Source organism: Schistocerca cancellata, chromosome 3 (genome assembly GCF_023864275.1).
Source record: "Schistocerca cancellata isolate TAMUIC-IGC-003103 chromosome 3, iqSchCanc2.1, whole genome shotgun sequence".
Taxonomy (NCBI): domain Eukaryota; kingdom Metazoa; phylum Arthropoda; class Insecta; order Orthoptera; family Acrididae; genus Schistocerca; species Schistocerca cancellata.
In genome coordinates, this window is record NC_064628.1 from 557,906,223 (window position 1) to 557,931,004 (window position 24,782).

At 39.3% G+C, this 24,782-nt stretch overlaps 1 protein-coding gene across 2 annotated transcripts in view; it reads right to left on the minus strand.

The window, feature by feature from the left end:
* LOC126175403 (copine-8-like) overlaps positions 1 to 24,782 on the minus strand; it is a 206,673-nt gene that overhangs the window by 80,026 nt on the left and 101,865 nt on the right. For both annotated transcript variants that reach the window (XM_049922195.1, XM_049922196.1), the window contains exon 6: positions 19,185 to 19,473. In XM_049922195.1, coding sequence (XP_049778152.1) covers positions 19,185 to 19,473 — 289 coding nt within the window. The remainder of the gene's footprint in view (positions 1 to 19,184; positions 19,474 to 24,782) is intronic.

Below are 24,782 nucleotides of genomic sequence, written 5' to 3' on the forward strand. Positions count from 1 at the left end.
ACATGGGAGATGCATCTGTGAATATAAACACACTGAACTGAGCTTCTTTACCAATTTATCTAAGTACTGACTCCATTTTAACTTGTTATGTAGCTGGACATCTAGGAATCCCAGACACTGCATGTCATTTACCATATGAAGATTAATGTCTACTTATGGTGTTAATTGATCATTATTGCTGGCCTGAAATGGCATAAGATGAGTCATGAAGAGATTAAGACTTACACTCTTACCAGTGAACCACGTGAAGGTGTTGCCAAGTATCATCGAAGCTGTGTATGCTACGGCTGAGTTTGGACCCTTGATTAGTATGCTTATATGATCGGCAACTATTGCAAATTTTGAACCATCCCATAAAGTCACTGGAAGGTCATTTATGAAAGTTGGAAACAACTGCCTTCTGATATTAGTTTCATGCTTGAGAGACAATCTGTTAATGTGACACTCTGTGCTTTAGTTAGGACAATAATATTCTATTCATGTAAGTGGATGCCATTAATGTGATAATACTTTTGTTTGCCAAGTACAATTTTGTGAATCAAAGTGTTTGGGAAAGACACAGAATATACCAACAGGATATTTTTTCTTGTTTAGCTCTGCTAGCATTTCATTTGGGAGGTCTTGCACTGATTTTTCTGTGGAGAATCGTTTACAAAAGGCAAACTGAGAAGCAGTTAATTCTCCTCATTTACACAAGTCAGTATTCTATCATACGTCACTTTCTCAAACACTTTTAAAAGGATTGAAAGGAGTGATTAGGTCTTTCATTAGAGTTGGTTTGCTTATCTCCACAAAAAAGGTTCCCCAATTAAATCTACATAGCCTTATTAAAGCAATTTATAATCAGTTTATGAAGCTTAAGATATCTCCTGCTGGTGACCTGTTAATTGTCAGTACTACAAGCTTGAGTGTTACCTGATCCACTATTGTGGCACAGCTTTCAAACAGCTATTGAGCACATTTGTTAAGCTGATGGTCCTGGTACTTAGTTCCATTTTGTACGTAATATGTAGCCCCTTCCCCTTTTTCTTCTTGGTTCTACAATGGTATGATTTGGTTTTTATTCATCCAGATGATACTGTTCAATTTAAATGATATGCATATGGTGTTCTGATATGCACAACAAGTCTGCTAAAATTCCCTACATCCTTTCCTTTTCCTAAATGGATATGAGAAGTTCATTCTTTTTATTTAGATGGCTTCTTATGTTTTGATGGAAGACACTAAATGCATTTTTAATACCTTTGGCTTTGTCCAAGCTGCGTTATTTTGTTATACTAAGACCATTTAAAATTTCTTGATTGTTGACACTTCATATTTCATCCCCATCGATGTGCAAGTCGCCGAAGTGGCGTCAAATCGAAAGACTTGGACCTGGTGAACAGTCTACCCAACGGGAGGCCCTAGTCACACAACATTTACATTTTACATGCTTCACAGCACTTAACTTCAAGCCCAAATGGATTGCTGTTGCCAGACTACCACAACAATTGGTCAGTTCACTTACAATTCCTTGTCCAGCATTCTTTCTTGATGTGCTTGGATCCTGATCATGGGACTGGCACTTTTATTTTGTATTTTATCATACATTATAAACAGACCAAAAACAACATACATACACAACGATGCTAATTTAATACTTATGTTTCACCCAATGCACTAACCAAACACTACCAGACACTTCCAAACATGACACAATTCAACATCACATATACACTTATCATAATCACAGAGATCGGCTTACATTAGATAAGCTTCATATGATATTGTGTGAAGCTGAATTCTGAAGGCTGCAATTCATCACTGCGACCGGAGAACCAAAGTTATAAATATACCTGCAAACTGTAGTGTTGTGTCGATTGGTTGGCATATACCTCACATGTAAAAGATCATGGGTTCAAATCTTGTCAAATAACAGGTTTTTTAAAAAATTTTTGGATCTAATCAAAGGTATATGATCATTATTTTTATTCAATTAATTGATTTGAAAGTATTTTTTTGAATTCTTTGTTATGTCATTTTCATTATTGTGTTGTCTTTATTTGCTCTTATTTTTTTCCTATGATTATTTTTTCATTTGGAATCTACTGTGTCACCTATAATGTGCAGCAATGTGCCAATGGGGATTGCTCATCGGTTGGTAACATGACAGCTCATGTAGCTAGTGTAACGATAGTTTCAGGTAACTAATGAGAGAGATAGTGCTGAAATTTGAATTTTTTCTGTCTTGAGTTTGCTCACAGACATTAGCTTTAATCGCCTAGAACAAAGCGATCGTGATTTTAGTTTGCCACAGATTGTTGACTGTCATTTTTTCAGGTACATCGCACATCACGAGGCTATGGTTAGTTTAGGACACGAGTTGAAATTCAGGGCTACAAAACATGTCATCTAGCGCAGTTCAGTCAGTGGTTAGTTAAAATCAGCTGTCTAAAGAGCATCTCGCTTTTCTGACATACCTCATGGCAGCCAAGGTGTTCCATGTTAACATGTTAGCACCATTTGATAACTGCGTGGTAGATGGTGTGGGAACACTGTAGTGGCAAGTAACAGACGTTAACTATCAAGTAAATTTAATCACACTGCAGTAGCTGTTTCTACAGTAACTATATTTATTCTGCAGCTCTGCATTTTCTTTTTTTACTTTGGATGAATTTACCCTAAAGAGTGCCCTGGTGATTACATGGAAATCACTGGGATGGAATGGGTACTGCTTTGGTCACGCTGGATGCTTTTGGCATTTAGCTGCCCAAGCAGCCAATTACCAGTACCATGCCACATATGATGTGACTGAATAAGGGGTGATGCATCATTTACACTCATGTACGAGCATCCGTCTCTCCTGTGTTATTTTCTAAGCTCTGGAGCAACACAGTCCAGGGCTTATCACACCACTTAAAGAGTGATACAATATAAACATTTAACTTATTTACTTACTCTTCTTGCTCTCATGGTCCCACAAACTGCAGTCAGTTTTTGGCCTTGTCAAGTACCCTTTTCCACAGTATTCTGTCTTCGGCATCTTCGTTCCTTGTTCCTAGTACCTGGAGGTCCTTGGGAACCTGGTCTCTCCATCTCATTTTCAGCCTGTCTGGAGGTCTTCATCCTTACAATTTATTCTCTGAGACTTCTCTCTCTGTTCTCTTCTATAGATACGGCTGGCCCATCTTAGTCTTCTTGTCTAGGCTTCCGCAACTGTATAGCTCCCTGTTCTTTCTTCTCTGCCATTCTCCTCCCTCATAGATTGGTCGAAATATCTTATGCAGGATTTTATTTTCAAAAACTTTTATCTTTCTCTCTGTTTATTTATCTGTTCTCCATATTTCTACCCCATATAGTAATACTAGCCTGATTATTGTTTTATATATTCTTACGTCTGTTCACCTTGAAAAACATTTTAGGTGACAGTAGTTTGTTGACTGAGTATGCTGCTCTGGATGAGGCTTTGATCCTTGCCTCTATTTCTTGCTTCTCATTATTTTTGTTGTTTTCTACTACCCCCAGATATTCAAACTCATCTACTTCTTCAAACATGTGGTTGGAGATCTGCAGAGTTTCCCGTCTTTTTGTTCTTTAATTTCTTTCTACCCTCATGAATTTTGTTTTCTCACCATTTACTTCTAATCCAGCTTCCTTTGCTTTTTGAATGAGTCTCTTTGCCAGTATTTTAAGGTCATCCAGATTTTCACCAATTAGTGCTACATCATCTGCAAAGGCCAGTACATTTCTTTTTGTTCCTATTTTAATTACCTCTTCTGCTTCACTTGCTGTGTCCAGTGCCTCCTGTATTACAATACTTCATCTTCTTGCCTGACTCCTGTTTTTATGTAAAACAGCTTGGAATATTCTTCATCCATTTTCATACCCATTTTGAGACTTTCAGCATCACTTTCACAAGATTTATAATCTTCTCCGGTATACCAAATCTCTGCATTTCCTCCCACAACTTATGTCTGGATATACTTTCATAGCCTTTCTTAAAATCAACAAATAATATTGCCATTCTTTTGTTATACTCCCAATATTTGTATATGGCTTATTTCAATTTGAATATCTGGTCAGTAGTTGAATGATTCTTCATAAATCCCATAGGTTCTCATTTATTATCTCTTTTAAATATGGTTCTAATTTTTTTCTGGAGAATCTTGGAGAACACTTTATAGGCAGTGCTAATTAATGAGATGCCTCTGCAGTTCCTGCATTGTTGTTTGTAACCCTTGTTATGAATTGGTATTATTACCACTTCTGTTCACTCCTCTGGCATTCTTTCTTCATTCCAGATGTTTGTGACAAGTCTGTGTATTTGTTTTACAATTTTTATTCCTCTCTTCTGCACTTCTCCAGTATTCTACCAAATAATTGAAGTCTACCACCTGCTTTACCAACGACTGATACTATGTGATCATTCCATTTCATATCCCTACAAAGTGTTACACACAGGTATTTGAATGAGTTGGCCGATTCCAACAGTGACTCATTGATATTATAATCATGGGATACCACATTTTTTGTTTTGTGAAGAGCAAAATTTTACTTTGCTGAACATTTAGCAAGCTGTCAGTTTCTTCACCATGTTGAAATCTTATCAAGATCTGACTGAACATTTATGCAGCTTCTCTCATATAGTACTTCATTACAGATAACTCCATCATCTGCAAAAAGCCTGATTTTACTAATAATATTGTCTGCAAGGTCATTAATATACAACATGAACAGCAATTGTCCCAACACACTTCCCTGGGGCACATCTGAAGTTACTTCTACATCTGACAATGACTCTCCATCCAAGATAACATGCTGTGTCCTCCATACCGAAAAGTCCTCAGTCCAGTCACAAATTTCACTTGATATCCCACATGATCACACTTTTAACAATAAGCATGGATGCAATACTGAGTCAAATGCTTTTCTGGAAATCAAGAAACACTGGATCTACCTGGTTGCCTTGATCCACAGCTTTCAGTATGCCACAGGAGAAAAGTGTGAGTTGGGTTTCACACAATCGATGTTTTCAAAATACCTGCTGGTTGGCACTGAGGAGGCGATTCTGTTCAAGACATCTTATTATATTTGAGCTCAGACGTTCTATGATTCTACAACAAATCGATGTCAATGATATGGGTCACTTCTACTACCCTTCTTGCAGACAGATGTGACAGATGTAGACAGAGATTCACACAAGATGGCGCCGAATGAAAAGTGTAACGACACGTCTGTCTCTACCAAAAAGGAAAAAAAATCAGTGATTCTACATGTAAGCAATGCAGAAAACGTGTGATAAAAGGAATCTTTTGCGTAAAGTGCAATTTTTGGCTTCATGAGAAGTGCGCAAAAGTGAACCTGAAATTCATTAGTGACGAAGTTCCGTGGACATGCACCGACTGTTTGCAGTGGGAAACATCAGAACTTGTAAGTACCATAAAGTCAAAAGAAGAAATAATTAAAGTGCTACAAAGTGATATCGGAACTCTCAAAAAAGAGATTCAGTTTCTGAAAGAAGAAAACGCAAAGCTAAAAAGTGAATCGGCAAGCTGCGTATGTGGAAACCCATTACAGAACAAAACAAACAAATGTGAGGACTCTTTCGTGCAAACTCCGTCCGCGAGCAAAAAACAAAACCGTGACAACTTACATGTGCATATTCCGGCAAAAACAGTGGCAGAAAGCGAAACATGTGGAAATTCAATAAACTCCCGCATGCAAACTCCGTTATTGGGAAGTAAACAAACCTATGTAAACTCGCATATGCAAATCCCAGTGAAAACAGTGGCGGAAAACGATTCGTGCGGTAAATCTGTAAGCAAATATAAGTGGAAAACTGTGACGTATAAGAAAAAAGATAAATGTGAAAGAAATCCAGCAAAAAAGATCGACAAAAGTGATTTCTTTGTCATCGGCGATTCCATGTTAAAAAATGTAGTGGTTCCGAACTGTAAAGTCGATGTTCACCCTGGAATCCGACCACAGCAAATTGTGAAACATTTCAACAACATTAGGAACACGGAAAAATCCAACCAAAACAACAATGATTCCAACACAAATTTTAAAGGCGTGATAATTCACGTAGGGACAAACTCTATTAGAAGCAGCAGACAAGAAGAAATCATAAATGATATTGGTAATGTAATTCGGTCAGCCAAAGGTTTGTTTACAAGCTCCAGAATTGTTATCAACGGAATTCTACAAAGGAGATCGGTGAGTAACGCGTATACAAACAAAATAAACAATGGCATTAGGGAACAGTGCGACGAATTTGGTGTTGTATTTGTTGACCCAAATAAATTTCTCGACGACAAATGTCTGGGTAGGGATGGCCTGCACCTAAACAGACTAGGCGCAATAACTTTCAGTAAAATGCTCCGGGATTTATGTAAAATTATAAAAAATAAGGGAAACTAATATGGTCTGCAGGGGGTGACTATCCAAGAATACCATATGCAAACAAAAAACGTGAGTGTAATCATAATAAGGAAGCAGTTGAACCAAAACAGAACGACATTAAAACGAAAAAAAGTGGGAATGCAAATAATGCTGGAAAAAATTACCTAACAGTTGTCCACCAAAATATATGTTAACTAGCAAATAAGACCCAACAGCTAGAAGTGGAGCTGGAGTCTACAGAGTGCTCAGTTATTTGTCTCACTGAGCATTGGTGCAATGAGGCTGAAATTAATCAGTTAGTCGTGCAGTCTTATAATTTAGCGTGTGCATACTGTAGGACTTCTATGAAGTGTGGAGGGTGTTGTATTTATGTAAAACAAAATTATCAGTATAAGACCAGAAGCGATTTATGTGTAATCAGTGAAGAGCAACATTTTGAACTGGCAGCAGTTGAAATCAGGGACCAATACAGGTGTAGGAATTTGATTATCTTATGTATATACAGATCTCCTAGTGGAGACTTCAATATCTTTTTCTCCAAACTTAATCATTTTCTTAACAAGATATCCACTCCAAACAACCACATTATCATATGTGGAGACCTAAATGTGGATAAACTGAATCCTGATTCTACATGGGACTCATTACAAAGTATTGCTCAAAGTTTCAATTTAGTACCAATGGTTAACAGTGCAACCAGAATAACAAAATACTCAAAGACAGCTGTTGATCAGGTATTAACAGATTTAGGCAAAGATAACTGTGAAGTGGTGGTAGCAGAGCTAGGATTATCTGATCACTCAGCTCAAATCATTAATATAAAAGTGGCTCCAGAAGAAACAAAGAAAATGCATATTTACAGAAGAATTTTTTCTAAAAAAATAGACATGAGTTTGCCAGACAGATAGCAGGACAAACATGGGACTCAGTATACTCAGAGGTAGATGCAAATGAAAAATTCAAAAATTTCATGACATTGACAAACTGCCTATTGGCTTCTGTCTCGGGTTCTTCGGCCGACGTTCATGTAATGATTTTTCTGACGTTTCGCCAGCACGAGTGGCTGGCATTGTCAAAGCTTCACTCTCCATTGCCGGTGGTGAACTGGAGGCAAGCTCGCGGCCGCAGGCTATATGTACCTAGCGTGCCAACGTCCGAGTGCTTCTCCGTGGTCATTTCCAGTGCGTTTCTCCTCTTGCTACCTGCGACGGTCGTTCGCTGCAGTACGGGAAGCCAGGGTCCATTTACCTTAAGGCTTTCCTCTTTCTTGTTGAAACTGTTCGCGTGTTTTTGGATTTCTACAGATTCTCTGAACAGGCGCGTGTGATAGTGCTTCTCTACAGACAGAACTTCCGTGTCGGCGAATTTTATTACGTGGTCGGTCTCATTCAGTGCGTGCTCTGCCACGGTCGATTTCTCCACCTGCCCCAACCTGCAATGTCGCTTATGCTCTTTGATCCTGGTGTTAATGGATCGTCCAGTCATTCTGACATAAACTTTTCCGCATGTGCAAGGTATACGGTATATTCCCGACATTGCAAGTGGGTCTCTTTTCTCCTTCGCCGATCTAAGACACTCTTTGATCTTCCTTGTCGGTTTGAAAATCATCTTTACGCCGTGTTTGCGCAATATACGGCCGATTCTGTCCGTCACTCTGGGAATGTATGGCAGAAAGGCCGTACCCGACATTTCTTTTTCTGGTTCCTTACTTCGCCGGGTGTTTGGCTCTGTTACACTTCTAATGTAATTTGTGGAGTACCCATTGCTCCTGAGAACAGTTTCCAGGTGTTTCATTTCTCGTTTGAGGTGTTGAGGCTCACATATTCGTCCTGCTCTCGTTACGAGCGTACTAATCATGCCTCTTTTCTGGCTCGGGTGGTGGTTTGACAGTTTGTGCAGGTATCTGTCTGTGTGTGTCGGTTTTCGATACACGCTGTGTCCCAGGTTTTCGCCGTCCCTTGTGACCAGCATATCTAGAAATGGCAGTTTCTTGTTCTTTTCTACTTCCATGGTAAATGTTATGTTGGCATGGAGGCTGTTCAAGTGTCTCAGGAATTCACCGAGCTGTTCTTCACCATGGCTCCACACCACTTAAGTATCATCGGTGTACCTGTACCACACCTTAGGTTTGCAAGTCGCCGAGTCCAGTGCCTGTGCTTCGAATTGTTCCATGAAGAAGTTGGCCACCACTGGACTGAGAGGACTACCCATGGCGACGCCTTCCAACTGTTCGTAGAAATCGCCATTCCACGTGAAATAGCTCGTGGTGAGACATGCATGGAAGAGCTTTTTGATGTCTTGCGGGAACATGGAACCGATGTGCTCCAGAGCGTCGCTGAGTGGCACTTTCGTAAATAACGAAACAACATCAAAACTGACCAGGATGTCGTTTGGCACAAGTTTCAGAATCGGCCGTATATTGCGCAAACACGGTGTAAAGACGATTTTCAAACCGACAAGGAAGATCAAAGAGTGTCTTAGATCGGCGAAGGAGAAAAGAGACCCACTTGCAATGTCGGGAATATACCGTATACCTTGCACATGCGGAAAAGTTTATGTCGGAATGACTGGACGATCCATTAACACCAGGATCAAAGAGCATAAGCGACATTGCAGGTTGGGGCAGGTCGAGAAATCGGCCATGGCAGAGCACGCACTGAATGAGATCGACCACGTAATAAAATTCGCCGACACGGAAGTTCTGTCTGTAGAGAAGCACTATCACACGCGCCTGTTCAGAGAATCTGTAAAAATCCAAAAACACGCGAACAGTTTCAACAAGAAAGAGGAAAGCCTTAAGGTAAACGGATCCTGGCTTCCCGTACTGCAGCGAACGACCGTTGCAGGTAGCAAGAGGAGAAACGCACCGGAAATGACCGCGGAGAAGCACTCGGACGTTGGCGCGCCAGGTACATATAGCCTGCGCCCGCGAGCTCGCCTCCAGTTCACCACCGGCAATGGAGGGTGAAGCTTTGACAATGTCAGCCACTCGTGCTGGCGAAACGTCAGAAAAATCATTACATGAACGTCGGCCGAAGAACCCGAGACAGAAGCCAATAGGCAGTTTGTCAACAAGTGGCCACGAAAGCCTTAACAATTTTGTTTCATGACATTGTTTGAATTAAATTTTGAAGAAACATTTCCTTAAGTATTATGTCCATTATCAACAGCAGGAAAAAGCAAGTGGGTCACAAAAGGAATCAAAAAAATCATCTGAAACACTAAAGTACCTGAGCTCCATTAAACACAGCCAAACTAATCCTGCTTTCTCACTCTTTTATAAAAGATATAGGAAAATATTGCTTGCAGCAAAGAGAGCTCGTAACTCCAAAATAGTGCACTCTGCTGAAAACAAAAATAAGGCAGTATGGAAGATTGTGAAGCAGGAAACTGGTACCAGGAAAATGAATCTGTCAAACTTGAAAATCAAAGAGGAAGGGACTCTAATAAAAGACCCAATGTATTTGGCAAACTATATAAATGATTATTTTAGTAGCATAGGAATAAAATTACAGGAAAATTTTCTAACAGCCCCTCAGGTCAAAAAGCCAAAAAATGGTGTATCACACTCAATGGTGTTATTCCCTACAACACAGGAAGAAGTCTATAAAGCAGTCAGCAAACTGATAAATAAAAACTCTGCTGGTCTGGATGAAGTCTCCATTTTTATAATTAAGGACTGTATCAAGAGCCTACTTCCACCTTTAGTTGATATTATAAATCAATCTTTCAAGCAGGGCTACTTTCCAGACTATTTAAAATATGCGAAATTACTACCTCTCTTCAAAAAAGGTGATGCAGGAATAATTGAAAATTGTAGGCCAATTTATCTACTATCATGCTTTGCAAAAATATTAGAAACTATTGTGAAAGATAGGCTAAAGAATTATTTAAATAAATACAACTTACTGTCTGTTGACCAGTTTGGATTTCAATCAGGGAAAAGCACAGAATCAGCAACAGCACACCTCACAAAACACATTCTAGAAGCATTAGATAAAGGGAACTACACAACAGGTATATTTCTTGATCTAACTAAAGCGTTTGATACAGTAGACCACAACATATTGTTAAATAAGTTAGATGAACTTGGAATAAGGGGCTTGTGAACAAATGGTTCCAGTCATATCTAAAAAATAGAAGACAGATAACTGAAATCTCACATATTTCAAGTTGCTCAAACTATATTGTAAAGTATACTTCAGACCCAAATTATGTAAATATAGGTGTCCCACAGGGTAGTGTCCTTGGCCCAGTACTATTCCTCATTTACATAAACGACTTCCCACAGAGCATCAAGCATGGACAAACAATATTGTTTGCGGATGACTCAGATGTTCTAATCAGTGACAAATCACCAGATGCACTAAAAGAAAAAGCCAAACAAACACTAAACAGTGTACGTGAGTGGGCATCCAATAATAAACTAACACTAAATCTTAAAAAAACAAATGCTGTTAACTTCTATGTCTGCAAAAAACCACACTATAACAACTTTAAGTTAAACAATGAAACTATAGAATGTGTAGACTACACAAAATTTCTTGGTATGCATGTTGACAGTCAGTTAAAGTGGGAAGACCATATTAAAATACTTAGTAACAGAATCGCTACAGCATGCTATGCTCTGAGAATTCTGACTGCAGTTTGTGATACTACATGTGTCAGATCTGTATATTTTTCTTATATCCACTCTGTTATTACCTACGGAATAATATTTTGGGGAGTCAACAGTAAAAATATTCAAATATTTTTCAAATTACAGAAAAGAGCAATTCGTATAATAACCAAGAGTGGCAGTAGGGCTCACTGCCTTGAACATTTCCAAAAGCTGGAAATCCTAACTGTCCCCTGTGAATACATTTTTCAAAGTGTTATGTATGTAAAAAAAAATATTGACTGCTATATGAAAAATTCTTTAGTACACAGCTATGAAACTAGAAACCAATACAATCTGCATCTAGAGAGGAAAAATAAAGTTAAAACTCAGCAGAGCTGAGTTGTACAATGCTGTTAAATTATATAATAAATTACCCCAAAAAATAAAAGATATTGACACAATCGGACAGTTCAAAACAAAACTAAATTTTTTTTTATTAAATAAAAGTTATTACGCAGTAATGGACTATCTGAATTAAAACATGTAGTGTAATTAAAGTAGCCTGCATTGTAATACATGAGGAAATAATTATAATATGAAATCAAAAATTATACAGTACTATAAGAAAATTACAAATTACACAAGGATATAAAACTAATTTAAGGTACCTCAAAAATGTGTGTAAATACAAATTTATGTGTATAATTGTAGGTATATTGTATTGTATATGATTTTGCTGACGAAATCCACACAATGTAAATTGTTACATGGATTAATAAAGAAATCAATCAATCAATCAAACCTGTGCTTTTCTCCAAGAACTGGGGACGGTTTTCTGTTTGAGAGATCTACGATAGATTATAGCTAGATGAGGGCATAACTCAGCTGCAAATTCAATATAGAATATGACAAGGATTCCATTGGGGCCTGGAGCTTTGTTCAATTTTAATGATTTCAGCTGTTTCTCAACATCACTGACACTAATACTTATCCCATTCATCTTTTCAGTGGTATGAGAATCAAACTAGGGCAGTTCTCCTGGGTTTTCCTTTGTAAAGGAAAATTTTAAAATGGAGTTAAGCCTTTTGGCTTTTACTTTGCTACCCACAATTCCAGTTCCTGTCTCTTTCACTAGGTAGTGGACACTAACTTTGGTGGCACTAACAGCCTTTACATACAACCAGAATTTCTTTGGATTTTGTGAAATGTCATTTGACAATATTCTGCTATGGTAGTCATTGACGGCATTGCACATTACTCTCTTGACAGCGAAACATATTTCATTCCGCATCTATCTATAGTGCTAAGCTTTGTTTTACACCTATTGTGCAGTAATCTCTATTTCTTTACAAGTTTCTTTACAGTGATTGTATACCATGGAGGTTCCCTCCCATCATGAACTGTTCTACTGACCATAATTATCAGTTTGAGTAGTTTAGTATCTGCACAAGTGTGAAAATACTGGTTCACCACACAGTCAGTGTGGATACTTCAAGGGCCAAAGGTTGCTCGATAACAGCTGGGAACAGAATCCCATGAGTGGGAAGCAGAGACTCCAAACCCACACAGAGATGAGCACAGGAAGAACTCAGCCTTTGACTGGCGTGGATGGCTAATGGCTAAGCACTCAGTACAACACAGGGCACAATCAGGGTCCCGGTGTAAGATAACCAACAACATGTGAACCACGGCAGTCGACAACATGGAGGACAGCTTGGGAAACTGGGCAATGCATCAACCACCAAAAACCATACGCTGCCCAAAGAGGGAATGGCAAAATCAATGCGCACCCTGTCCCAAGGATGTCCTGCGAATGGCCAAGGAGAAAACTGGCAAGGTGCTAAAGGCTGGTTATATGGACAAGCCCCAGATGCTCGATGCCACAATCAATTGCTGGAAAGCAGAAGTGATGGCTGGTTATATGGATAAGCCCCAGATGTTCGATGTCCCGATCAATCGCTGGAAAGCAGAAGTGATGCTGCGCTGTTGCCTTCATACAAGTGCAATGCGTGCTCCTCTGTGGCAAGCATGAGAAACCAAAAGAGACATGCTCCAGCCAACTGAAATGGACTGCTGAAATGAAAAGCCACACAAACACGTTGGTGGCCGTGGTGGTCATAACTTTGTGTTATGTCAGTGGAAACTCCATCACGGTTTGCTGCAAGGCATCATCCAACACAAACAAAAGAGCCACCTGCCGATCAAACTACAAATCGGGTGCCACCAGTATCTGCAATAGTGCATCAGCATTTGCAGGCTGGACAGTGGAGAGGTAATGAATGATGTAATAAAAATTACTGAGAAAGAGGGGCTATGGTGCAACGGGTGGGCAGTCCTACCTGGCAGCTTGGAACGAGGGCCAAATAAGCAAATCAATGGCTTGTGGTCAGTGATGAGGAGGAACTTCACCTCTTACAGGAACATGTGGAACTTCTTGACCCCAAACATACTAGCTAGTGCCTCCTTTTCCACATGTGAATGAGTATGCTTTGCAGCATAAAGTGTCTTTGATGCATAAGTGATAGGCTGTTCGGTGCTGTCCGGCGTCTGATGGGACAGGACAGCACCAACGTCATACTGGAGTGTCACAGGCCATGGTTAATGGTCTAGCCAGTGTAAAGGAAGCCAAACAGGGAGCAAAGCACAAACACTGCTAGAAAGACTGAAAGCTTGTCGATATTCCACAGACCACAGAAATTTAACGCCCTTGTGGTGAACCCAGTTAAAAGGGTGGAAAATGTGTGTGGCCTGGGGAATGAACTGAGCATAATACAAAATATTACACATCCCCCCCCCCCCCAACACGGGAACTTTTTTCAGGTACTTGGACATTGGCAGGTTGACAATGGCCTAGATGTGGTTATGTGGAGGTCTGTGGAGACAAGACCATATTTACTATGTGCATGATAAAAACTGTACTTTCAGGGAAAAAAAACTACACTTCTCCAGTCTGCAATGAAGGCCATTATCTGGAAGGTATTGAAAAACTGTCTGAAGGTTTCATAACTGCTCCTCCTGAGTAGGACCCATGACCCAAATGCCATCAAGGTAATTAACAGAACAGGTAATGTCCTGAATCAACTGCCCCCAAAACCATTGGTAAATTCTTAGCACATACAAGATTCAAAAAGGCAAGCGATTAATCCGGTAAAGTTCGAAGGGGATGCTGAGGACCAGAAAAGTCGGAGAAATCATGTCGACAGCAACGGCAGGTAAGTATCACACAAGTCGGAACAGGAAAAACACTTGCCCCCCAACAACTTTGCCAACTACTTTGCCAACTACTCTGCCTGCCATGGAATGGGATACGAATCTGTGATACACTGCTGCAAAGGCACATGGTGCTGCTGGGCTTCTGAATCAACACCAAAGGGGTGGTCCACCAACTCGACAAAATAGGAAAAATGATGTCCTGATCCTGCCAATGCTGCAACTCAGCCTTTCAAGTGTTGTGGACGGTGAAGGGAATATGGGGTGGGGGTTGGGTACCACCGACAGCTTAAAAGAAACATGTGCCTCAAAATTTTCTGCTTGGCCCAGGTATTCTCCAACAGTGGGCTGTAGGAATGTAGCAAGGAGTCCGAATCTTTCAAAGGAATGGATTTAGACAATAAATGGACTTTGCCCACAATCTGGAAGCCAAAAACAGAAAACACGTTGATCCCAAAGATAATATGTGTCCATGACGAATTGATCACAAGCAAGGTAAGTTGCCATTCCACATTCTTATAATGTGCAGAGATGGAGAATTGCCCCCGCAAAAGACTTCACTGTTTACTATAATACAAAATGTGATGGAGGAGCTGTTGCGACTCCAGGCACCAAGAGCCTGTATGGATCTAAGTTAATTATGCTGACTGTTGCTCCTGTGTCTAACTGAAATTTGACTGGCTACTTATCCACAACAATGTCACCAAAATACGCCAAGGTGATACATGTGGGGCACTGGAGGCAACTCCAAAGTCCAATGAAAACAACAGGGTGTCCAGTGACTGACTCACAGTCTATCAACTGTCACAAACTGTTGCATACCCCAAACATGGCCTCCACATGCAAGCAGTCATCGTGAACATGCAATAAATGGCTATCGGGGCAGGACCACTGGCTGGCCCAACAAGCATAAGGAGAGTAATGCTGAGGTCCCAAAAAATGCCACTTAAGAGAAGTATGATGGAGCAAGTGGTGTGAACCTACTGAGCTCAACTTGAGTGAGGGTGAGCAGTCCCATGATGCCACTGCACTGACATCAGCAGCTCCAACACCCTGCGACATGGTGGGAGGTGAGGCCACCTGGTGATATCCTGGGCACTGGAAACTGTTTACCATGCACACTCAATTGAGCCACCTGTCCATTGCCTTGAACAAGTGTGATGCATGCTCCTCTGTGGCAAGCATGAGAACCCCTGGACAACACTACGCTGATCACACAGGAGGAAAAAGATGTGCCACATTTGATCCATGTAGAGAAATTCTACAGTCAACCCAGCTAGACTGCTGAAATGAAAGGCTAGAAAATGCTGATGTGCTATTGCAGCTACTGGTGGTGCCCAATTTGGAGTCTGATCAGCAGGAGGCTCTTGCCTTGCAGCAAACCATGATGGAAATTTCAAGATGGCAAGGACTTTCCTTGCAACTGCTTTAAGTTCATGCAATTCTGCTATTTGGGCAATGTCAGCAAAAGAAGGATAGGACATCATCAACACCATAGCCTGAAACTCGTGATCAGGAGCTAACCTGACAATCACATCCCAAATTAGCGAGTTCGCGTTTTGTCACATTTGGGGCACTCAAAATGACACTTGTGTAAAAGGCCCTGAATATTAGAGATCTAGGCTGCATACAACTGCCAAGGGTGCTTGTAGTGCTTGTTAAACTGCAACCGCACTGCCATCACATGGGTTTGATGTCCAAAATACTGTGGGCAGTGTGGGAAGAACTGGTGCTGATTATCCTCCTACCTTTACTCTGACTCACTGCAACTGGCAAACTACATTGGGGGTGGTGGGGGCAGAGCAGAAATCATATTAGCAAGCACTTGCCCCCCCTCCTCCCCGCACGTGTCTGTATATGTGCGGATGGATATGTGTGTGTGTGTGTGTGTGCGCGCGCGAGTGTATACCTGTCCTTTTTTCCCCCCTAAGGTAAGTCTTTCTGCTTCTGGGATTGGAATGACTCCTTACCCTCTCCCTTAAAACCCACATCCTTTCATCTTTCCCTCTCCTTCCCTCTTTCCTGATGGAGCAACCGTGGGTTGCGATAGCTTGAATTTTGTGTGTATGTTTGTGTCTCTATCAACATACCAACACTTTTGTTTGGTAAGTTACACCATCTTTGTTTTCAGATAAACAAAAAGAAATTGTTTACATAAAGAAATTGTTTACATTAATTTTTATCTTCACTGTCTTTTTTGTTTAGTCTGTCATCTGTGGTACCATCATTTTTAATCATCACCCTAACAGGACACCTAGGAAACTTGTATCTTTACTGTCACAAATATTTGATTGTTTCTTCCAAATATGCTGTGATGTCTTTTTTCCAAACAAACAGTATATTTCACTTCTATGTGGACATGAGAATCTTACAATTTCTTTTGCTACAAAAACATATCGTCTGCCTGTCACCCTCTCGTTGGCTGTGTAGAACTGCAGCTGACCCCCCCCCCCCCCCCCCCTATAGTTCCCATCATACCTCAAGGTCAGCATTGGCAACAATGCTGCAGAAAACATGTAAATATGCCACTGGCCCCAGTCTACATTTTTAGCATCTCCTTAGAAAGGTATTCTATTGTTGAGTATTTGCCCAATTTTAAAATCAATTTGATTTCAGGTACAAATGGACTGAGGCAAACTGCAGTTTAAAAATGATTATAACAAGCCAAAGTATGCAGTATAGATTCCCATATGAAATCCACTGTCCACTCACCTCTCCCATCCCTATACTCACAATATTTCTCAGCCAAGCTGATGTCACTGTTTCTCCTCAGGCCTTCCGTAATGCTGTGCTTGACACAGACAGCAACATCTTCCAGGGTGCAAGTCATACGTAACAACAGTAACTAATACACAAATAAAAGATTATAATCCCGATTCAGTCCACATCTCAAACTTTTGCTTTTCCACAACAGGCCTTTCCACTGTATTTTATTCTTGTGGTAACAACTGCAGTCAGTATAATGTGATTTGCTTCAACTGTTAGACATTTAATTCTGGATTAATTTCTTTTCTCGTTTCATCTGAATGTCAACATTTCACTGTAAGACTGATAAAAGCTGGCAATGTTTATCCCCAGTATTTTAATACATGAACAGTTTTCTCATCTGCAAACCCCCCCCCCCCCCCCTTTGTTTTTAATAACCAAATAAACTGACTTGGGTTCAGAATCAAGTAATGGCTTTTGAAGTACAAGTTTTTCACCTTTGAATGTATCTTTACTTAAAAAGCAGCATGTAAATGTAAGTGTGGGGTATCCATACATGTAAGAGAATTTTTGTTGTAAACCTGTTCAAATACAACAAAAGATTGTAAGTTGATATAATTTAATGCTATTTCCTCTTGTGTCTCACAAAATTGTTATTTTTTTTTATGCAGAGCATTGGATTTTTGTAGTTACCAGTTCACGATTTTTTCATGTATCCATTGCACTAGTGCCATGAGTCAAATGTCATGTTATTGTTCGAGCAAGACCGATAATATTGAGCACTTCGGCGTGTCAGGAAATCTCGAGCGTATTCAAACAAAAGTATTGTATGCCAAGCCCTAACCTTTGGAATTCTTCTAAATAAATTTGTATGAAACCTCAATAGACAAAGCTTCAACTGTAAATGTAAGACAACCCCTACATTAATCTATCAAACACTGTAAAAATGTTGATCTCAGCTGCAATAGTTTAATTTGCCAATATATGATGACCCCATGTTTTTCGAATGACGAATTTTGGAAAAAAACCTTGTTTTTGAATTGGATAAATGTTGTAATTTATAAACAGATTAAAGTTATATGTAGATGCTCAGAATACCTTACTATTATGGAGGAGATTTCACAAAATTCTACTTGTTGCACATGCTTCCATTTGCCACTCTACATAAAATTTTTGAATATTTATGTTCTTAAATTTATGATAGTTCCTGATGAATATGGCAATTCCTCCTTTCTCCATTTCTCCTCTAAAAAAGTGGGATGCTAACCTAAGTCCTGTACATTTAACACAACTATACCAGTGGTCAAATGATGTTCAGAGGAGCAGATTATATCAGCTGGGTTTTATGACTAATTCATTAATGCAGAGTGGTTCATTAATTTCATTTCTTAGTCCTTGAATATTTTGATGCAATGAAGATAGCTGACACTTCACACTGACTGAGATAAAATTGGATGGAAATAAAATTTTTGCTTGTTGCTGAAAATTTTTAACCAACAACTGTTTGTGCTGTTGCAGTATGCCAGAATTATGCTGTTTCATTTCTTTCTCAAACTGAAGATTTGTTTCAATCCAAACCCCTCTTAAAAACTCTTTTTTTCTGTCCCCCCATCCAAAAAAAGGCACTTCTGTGACACCTACAACCATAGGTATTTTACCAGTTATAACAGTGCTTACCACCCCTTAAATTTTCTGCTATTAGCCCAGTTAGTTTACCCTTCCCTTTCCTGTTGAGGTGAAGGTCACACCTAGCATAATTCCATCTACTGAGAGACTCAACAAGAATCACACCAATATATGACCTACAGCCAACATATGCAGTCATTTCAACTCCAAATTAACTCTTATTAGAGAAGAGTTTTAAATGCAATTCAAAGCCTTATTGAATGAAGCGGAAAGCCAGAGAATCAATCATTATTAATTTTGATGTACCTCAAAGTATGTGACACTTTCTGTTGGAAGTAATACTGTAAAGGCAATACCCTGAAATTTTGTTTTCTAAGATATTGACTAAATACAGTACTGCAGTTTCTTAAAATGTTTCAGTAATGAAGAAAGGCCTGAGCATTTAAAACTTACACTGACTAAATACAGTACTGCAGTTTCTTAAAATGTTTCAGTAATGAAGAAAGGCCTGAGCATTTAAAACTTACACCATTTAGTTTTTATTAGCTGGCACACAAGTTAACCAGCAATACCATTAAGAGAAAAAGCTAAAATAATTTCTATTAAATATACATTTATTTTTACTCTTGAACTATATCTCAATGCCAATATTCCATCTTACCTGTTTGCGAGGATGTATACAGTGGAAGACAGTGGCAGGTCCTGGACCATTTGAGAGTTCTCGTAATGTTGTACAGAATTCACCAATGAGGCTGTGGCTCCCACTGCGGTTCCAGTCGTAGCACACAATTTTAATTGAGCGATCCATATCGGCAGCACACAAGGTTCTGACTGGCATTACAAAGGGTTTCCAGTTAGGATTCAATGTCCACTTTATCACTTCTGTCCTGTGGACTACATGATAACTGCCATTTTCTCCAACTCTCTGGAACTCCAGAAAGGGGTCAGAGCTAAAACAAAGAAAATCAACACAAAGGATGGATATAGAAATAATTGTACACCACTTTTACAGCTAAAAATAATAACAGTAAAAAAATTTGACTGTTTTGTTTCCAACCTTATCAATCTCACTAGCTATTTTAGCCATATTCAACTGAAGTAAAATGTACTTTTCTCCACCTTACAATGTAGAAGATCAATGAAATATGAATTCTCAGTTTTACAGGTTAAGTTTCAATATACATTGTTTTTTCTTAGAAAATTACTCTGTCAGCAACACAATTATCATGTACATATCTGAAACTGTGAAGCCCACCTAATCATGGCAGTCTTTTGCTCAATGTAATTAGCTGGGCTTCACGTTACAGATATTTTCACGGCAATTTTATAGCCGACAGGTTAATTCAGAACTCGTCGCTCAAGTTTGATGGTACTTGATTACACGGGGAAGAAAATTGTCAGACTTAATCAAACAAATTTTTGGGTATTGAATCCAAATCTGATTGAGTTTCTTGTATCATGCATAGAATTGTCGTAACGTGACTTCATTATAAACTAAAAAAATTAGCAAAACACCTAATTTACACTGGAAAATTAGCAAAACACCTTATTTGGAATGAAAATTAATTCAGTTTTTCAATGTGAATTATATGTCCATTGTCTTATATCTTATTTTCTCTCTTCTCTTTAAAGCATCTAATATTACTTTTTTCTGATGAACTGCATGTTTCCACAAGTTGACCAACAGCAGTCTCCCACCATACCAATATTCCAGCAGCCCCGATACTGGCTTCTGAAGACTCTGACACACACACACACACACACACACACACACACACACACACACACACACACACACACACACACACACACTTTGTTTGTTCTTCACACACATCACCTAAACTTTCAGTAAATAAAGTAAGATGAATGTTTAAGAAGTGAATTTTGAGGCTCATCAAAACAGTCTAATTTCTTGACCCCTTTCTGTATGTTCTCTACAACATAAATATAATATGAATCCTTTTCACAACTTTCATCTGGAGTCACATTTGATTCAAAATTGGACTGGAAAATCATTTTCTGAATGTCACCTCCAATAAACCAATCTTTCATTTTCGCTGTGATTGACGAGGAACTTCTCACAAAAATAATTCAAACATTCTTCTTCTTTGAGTAATGCTGTCACAAAGTTGCTCCCTTTTTTCCAGATCCGCAAGTTTCTTTCACAAAAGGATGAGTATCCCAAGAGCTTATCATAGCAGTTATGACATTTCTTAGCAAATGCAATCACGGCTACCAAAATTTCTAATTTGTATTTTATTAATTGGAACAGTATATAAAATATATATGATTAAAGCTGCATATTACGACCCAACCCAGCACACTAAAAACCACAAGAAGAAGCCACTTTCATTACATAAGTTTTTCCAGTAGTGGCGTCTGTTACTCAGGTTCACATTTGAGTCTTTTATTATGATATGGGAACCTGCTGATGGTCTGTTACAAGACTGAAACTGGTTGTCAGTAAAAATCATCTGGATGTATAGGAATAATAAAATTGAACAAAGTTCCAGGCCCTGATGGAATCCCTGTCACATTCTATACTGAATTTGCGACTGAGTTAGCTCCTCTTTGACTATAATGTAACGTAGATCCCTTGAACAAAAACCGTGCCCAGTTCATGGAAAAAGGAACAGGTCACATCTGTCTACAAGAAGGGTAGGAGAAGTAATCCACAAAGTTACCGTCCAAAATCACTGATGCCGATTTGTTGTAGAATCTTAGAACATATTCTTGCCTCAAACACAATGAGGTATCTTGAACGGAATGAGCTCCTCAATGCCAACCAGCATGGATTTCGAAAACATTAATCATGTGAAACCCAACTTGCACTTTTCTCATGTCATACTGAAAGCTTTGGATCAAGGCAGCCAAGTAAATGCAGTGTTTCTTGATTTCTGAAAAGCATTTGATTCAGTATTGCATCTACTCTTATTGCCAAAAGTTTGATCATATGGGGTATCAAGTGAAATTTCTGATTGGACTGAGGACTTTTCAGTGTGAAGACACAAGAGGTTATCTTGGATCAAGAGTCATCGTCAGATGTAGAAGTAACTTTGGGTGTGCCCCAGGGAAGTGTGTTTGGACCTTTGTTATATATTAATGACCTTGCACACAATATTAATCGTAAAATTATGCTTTTGCAGATGAGGCAGTTCTCTATAATGAAGTACTATTTGAGAGAAGCTGCATAAATATTCAGTCATATCTTGAAAAGATTTCAACATGGCACAGAGATTGGCAACTTGTTTGAAATGTTGAGAAATGTAAAATTTTGGACTTCACAAAACACAAAAACGGAGTATCCTATTACTATAATATCAATAAGTCTTCTGTTGGAATAGGGCAACTTGTACAGATACCTGGGTGTAATGCTCTGAAGGGATACGAAATGGAATGATCACATAAGTTCAGTCATGGGTAAAGCAGATGGTAATCTTTGGTTTATTAGTAGAATACCAGGGAAGTGCAATCAATCTGCACAGGAGATTGCTTACAAATCACTTGTGTGACTGGTTCTAGAATATTGCTCAAGTGTGTGGGACCCAGACTAGATAGGACTAACAGGGGTTATTGAACGTATACAGAATAGGGCAACACACATGGTCATAGATTTGTTTAATCTGTGGGAGAATTCCACAAAGATACTGAAGTAACTGAACTGGCAGACTCTTGAAGACAGAATATAAACTATCCCCAGAAAGTCCATTAATAAAGTTTCAAGAACTGGCTTTAAATGATTACTCTATGGATATACTACAACCTCCTACGTATTGCTCACATAGGGATTGTTAGGATAAGATCAGAATAATTACTGCACACACAGAGGCAATCAAACAATCATTCTTCCCACATTCCATATGTGAATGGAACAGGAAAAGACCCTAGTAACTGGTAAAATGAGACGTATCGTCTGCCGTGCACCTCATGTTAGTTTGCAGAGTATAGTTGTAAATGCAGACATAGATAATGAAAAAGATCCATAGAAAAGCACATCAAACAATTGGAGTTGAAAAAAATGAAATTCATGCTAATTGCTGATGATATGTATCTGTGGCATGCCTCTAAATAAGACCTTCAAGTACAAATAAACATCTGGGCAGAAGCTGCTAAAGTATACGTATCATCTTCAGCTGGGAGAGAAGTGAGATAACCGTCAAAGAGGTGTGGGCAACCAACATGACAAGTCAAAACAAAGGGGAAACAGCTACACAAGGTCCATCATTTCAAATATCTTGGGAGTGTTGTCTCCAATTCTGGTTCTATTGACAAAGAAATCACTTACATAATTCAAGCAGGTAGCAACTTCTATCAAATAGTTAAAGGCCTAATTTGGAACAAGAAACTACCACTAAAAATTGCGAGTCATCTGTGAAGTCTATTACATGCTCAGTTTGACTTGTGAAACATTAGAATAAGGACATCAGTAGAATTCAGGTAGTTCGTTTGTTCTTAGCATGGTCAGAAAGACACAGCAAGGTGGAATACAAAATGAAGAAATCCAAAACAGGCACAAGGTGTAGGACTACAAGACAAAATAACCTCACAGTAGCTGGAATGGTTTGGACACACACAATGCCTAACAGGCTACCAAGGCTAACTCATGATCTGAAGCTCAGAGACAAAAAACCTCGAGGAACACCCCGACTGAGGTAAAAGGATTTTGCGAAATCTGACACATAGCAGAGAGGACATCATGGGTCCGGGATTGCTTTACTTCAGTGTTACAACTCATTTTCTATAACTTTCCACTATTATAAGTAAAAAACATGACCACAACATACAAATCACATAAAATTCTTTTTTTACATGAAATGTTAGAACAGCTATTCATTAGAATTGATAAAAGCATCAAAACCTGCTGTTGATCAAATCACACATGAGCTGATGAATTCCTGGGGACTGACTTCCACAATATGGGAACAAAGATTCTTTGTATATTGTGCTGGGGTTCAATACACTGGAAATCCCAACATGCTTTCAGAAAGAACAACGAAGGAGCTTCAGATCTAGATAACAAAAAGGCCAAGTAACTGGTCCACTTCTCGCCATTTATCTGTTATTGTGAGGGTCAAGGTGGACAGGGGAGGTGTAATGCACACTGCCTCTGCTAGTGAGTTGTGCCAAATGGCAAGCGTCTTGAGGAGCTTAGACTTTGTTGGCTGGGTACAGGTTTGGTGAACCAAGGGTTCCTGAATTGGGGTCACAGCACTGCCAATCCTCTGTAACCATGAACTCTGAGCATTTTTAGTGACCAGAATGTTGCACATCAATTGTTTATTATAAGAAACGGACATCTTTGCGTAACTGCCTGGATCGCAGAGATGACAAAACTTCCTTTAAAAAAGAAACCTCAGCCACATCCTCAAGGTGTGCTTCATGCTGATGGCGTGTATGGCTGTTGAGTGAGACAATCTTTAGCAGGGAACAGAACCTGCAACACACGAGCTGTTTAATGTTTACCCCGGCAACTGGGGCCCTAGCTGAGTGGACTCTTTATTTCCCTAACTGGTCACTGGATGGAAATGGCTCATGTTTCATAAAACAAAAACCCTCCAGTGGCTTAAGTGGGCTACTGGCTGTATCTATAACCAACCATCGAAGACAACTTGAGAATCTAGTCTCCAGAGCAATCAACAATGATGTTGACATATAAACATTAACATGATACAGTTTTACCAAAATGTGTTCATAATTCTAAAAGGGAAGAAGGGACACTTAAAAAAGCGTCTCCTTTTTATACTCAGAGAACACTCGAGTGTGTAATTAAGTGAAATGACTAAGGAATGGGACATTACCAATAGGAACAAGCTGATAAGCTGCCCAAGTGCAGAGGCTACGGTAATAACCTCTTTTCTCAGAAAAGTATAATTCCCTTCAATCAAGCAATGTGGTCTATTGCCATGATGATATGACACAGATATTAAGCAGTTTCTGATGCAATGGTCTGATGAAGGTGTAACAGATGTATGAACCGTGATGAAGCGCATCAATAGTGAGTTTCAAAAGACTGGAGCCTTTATTGTAATTTCTGACTTGCCAAAGCTGCCAGAATATGTTAAGGCAGGTCTCCTCCACCTGAAAGTGTGGCCATACATCCCTAACTGCTGTGGTGTTTTACGTGTTAGCAATGTAGCCACCAAACTCTTGCTTACAGAAGGCAGCAATGTGTAGCAAACCAGCCCATGAAGAAGGAGTTACTTGCTCCCTTATAGAATTCTTCATCAATAACTTTGGTGATCACATAGCATGGAATTAA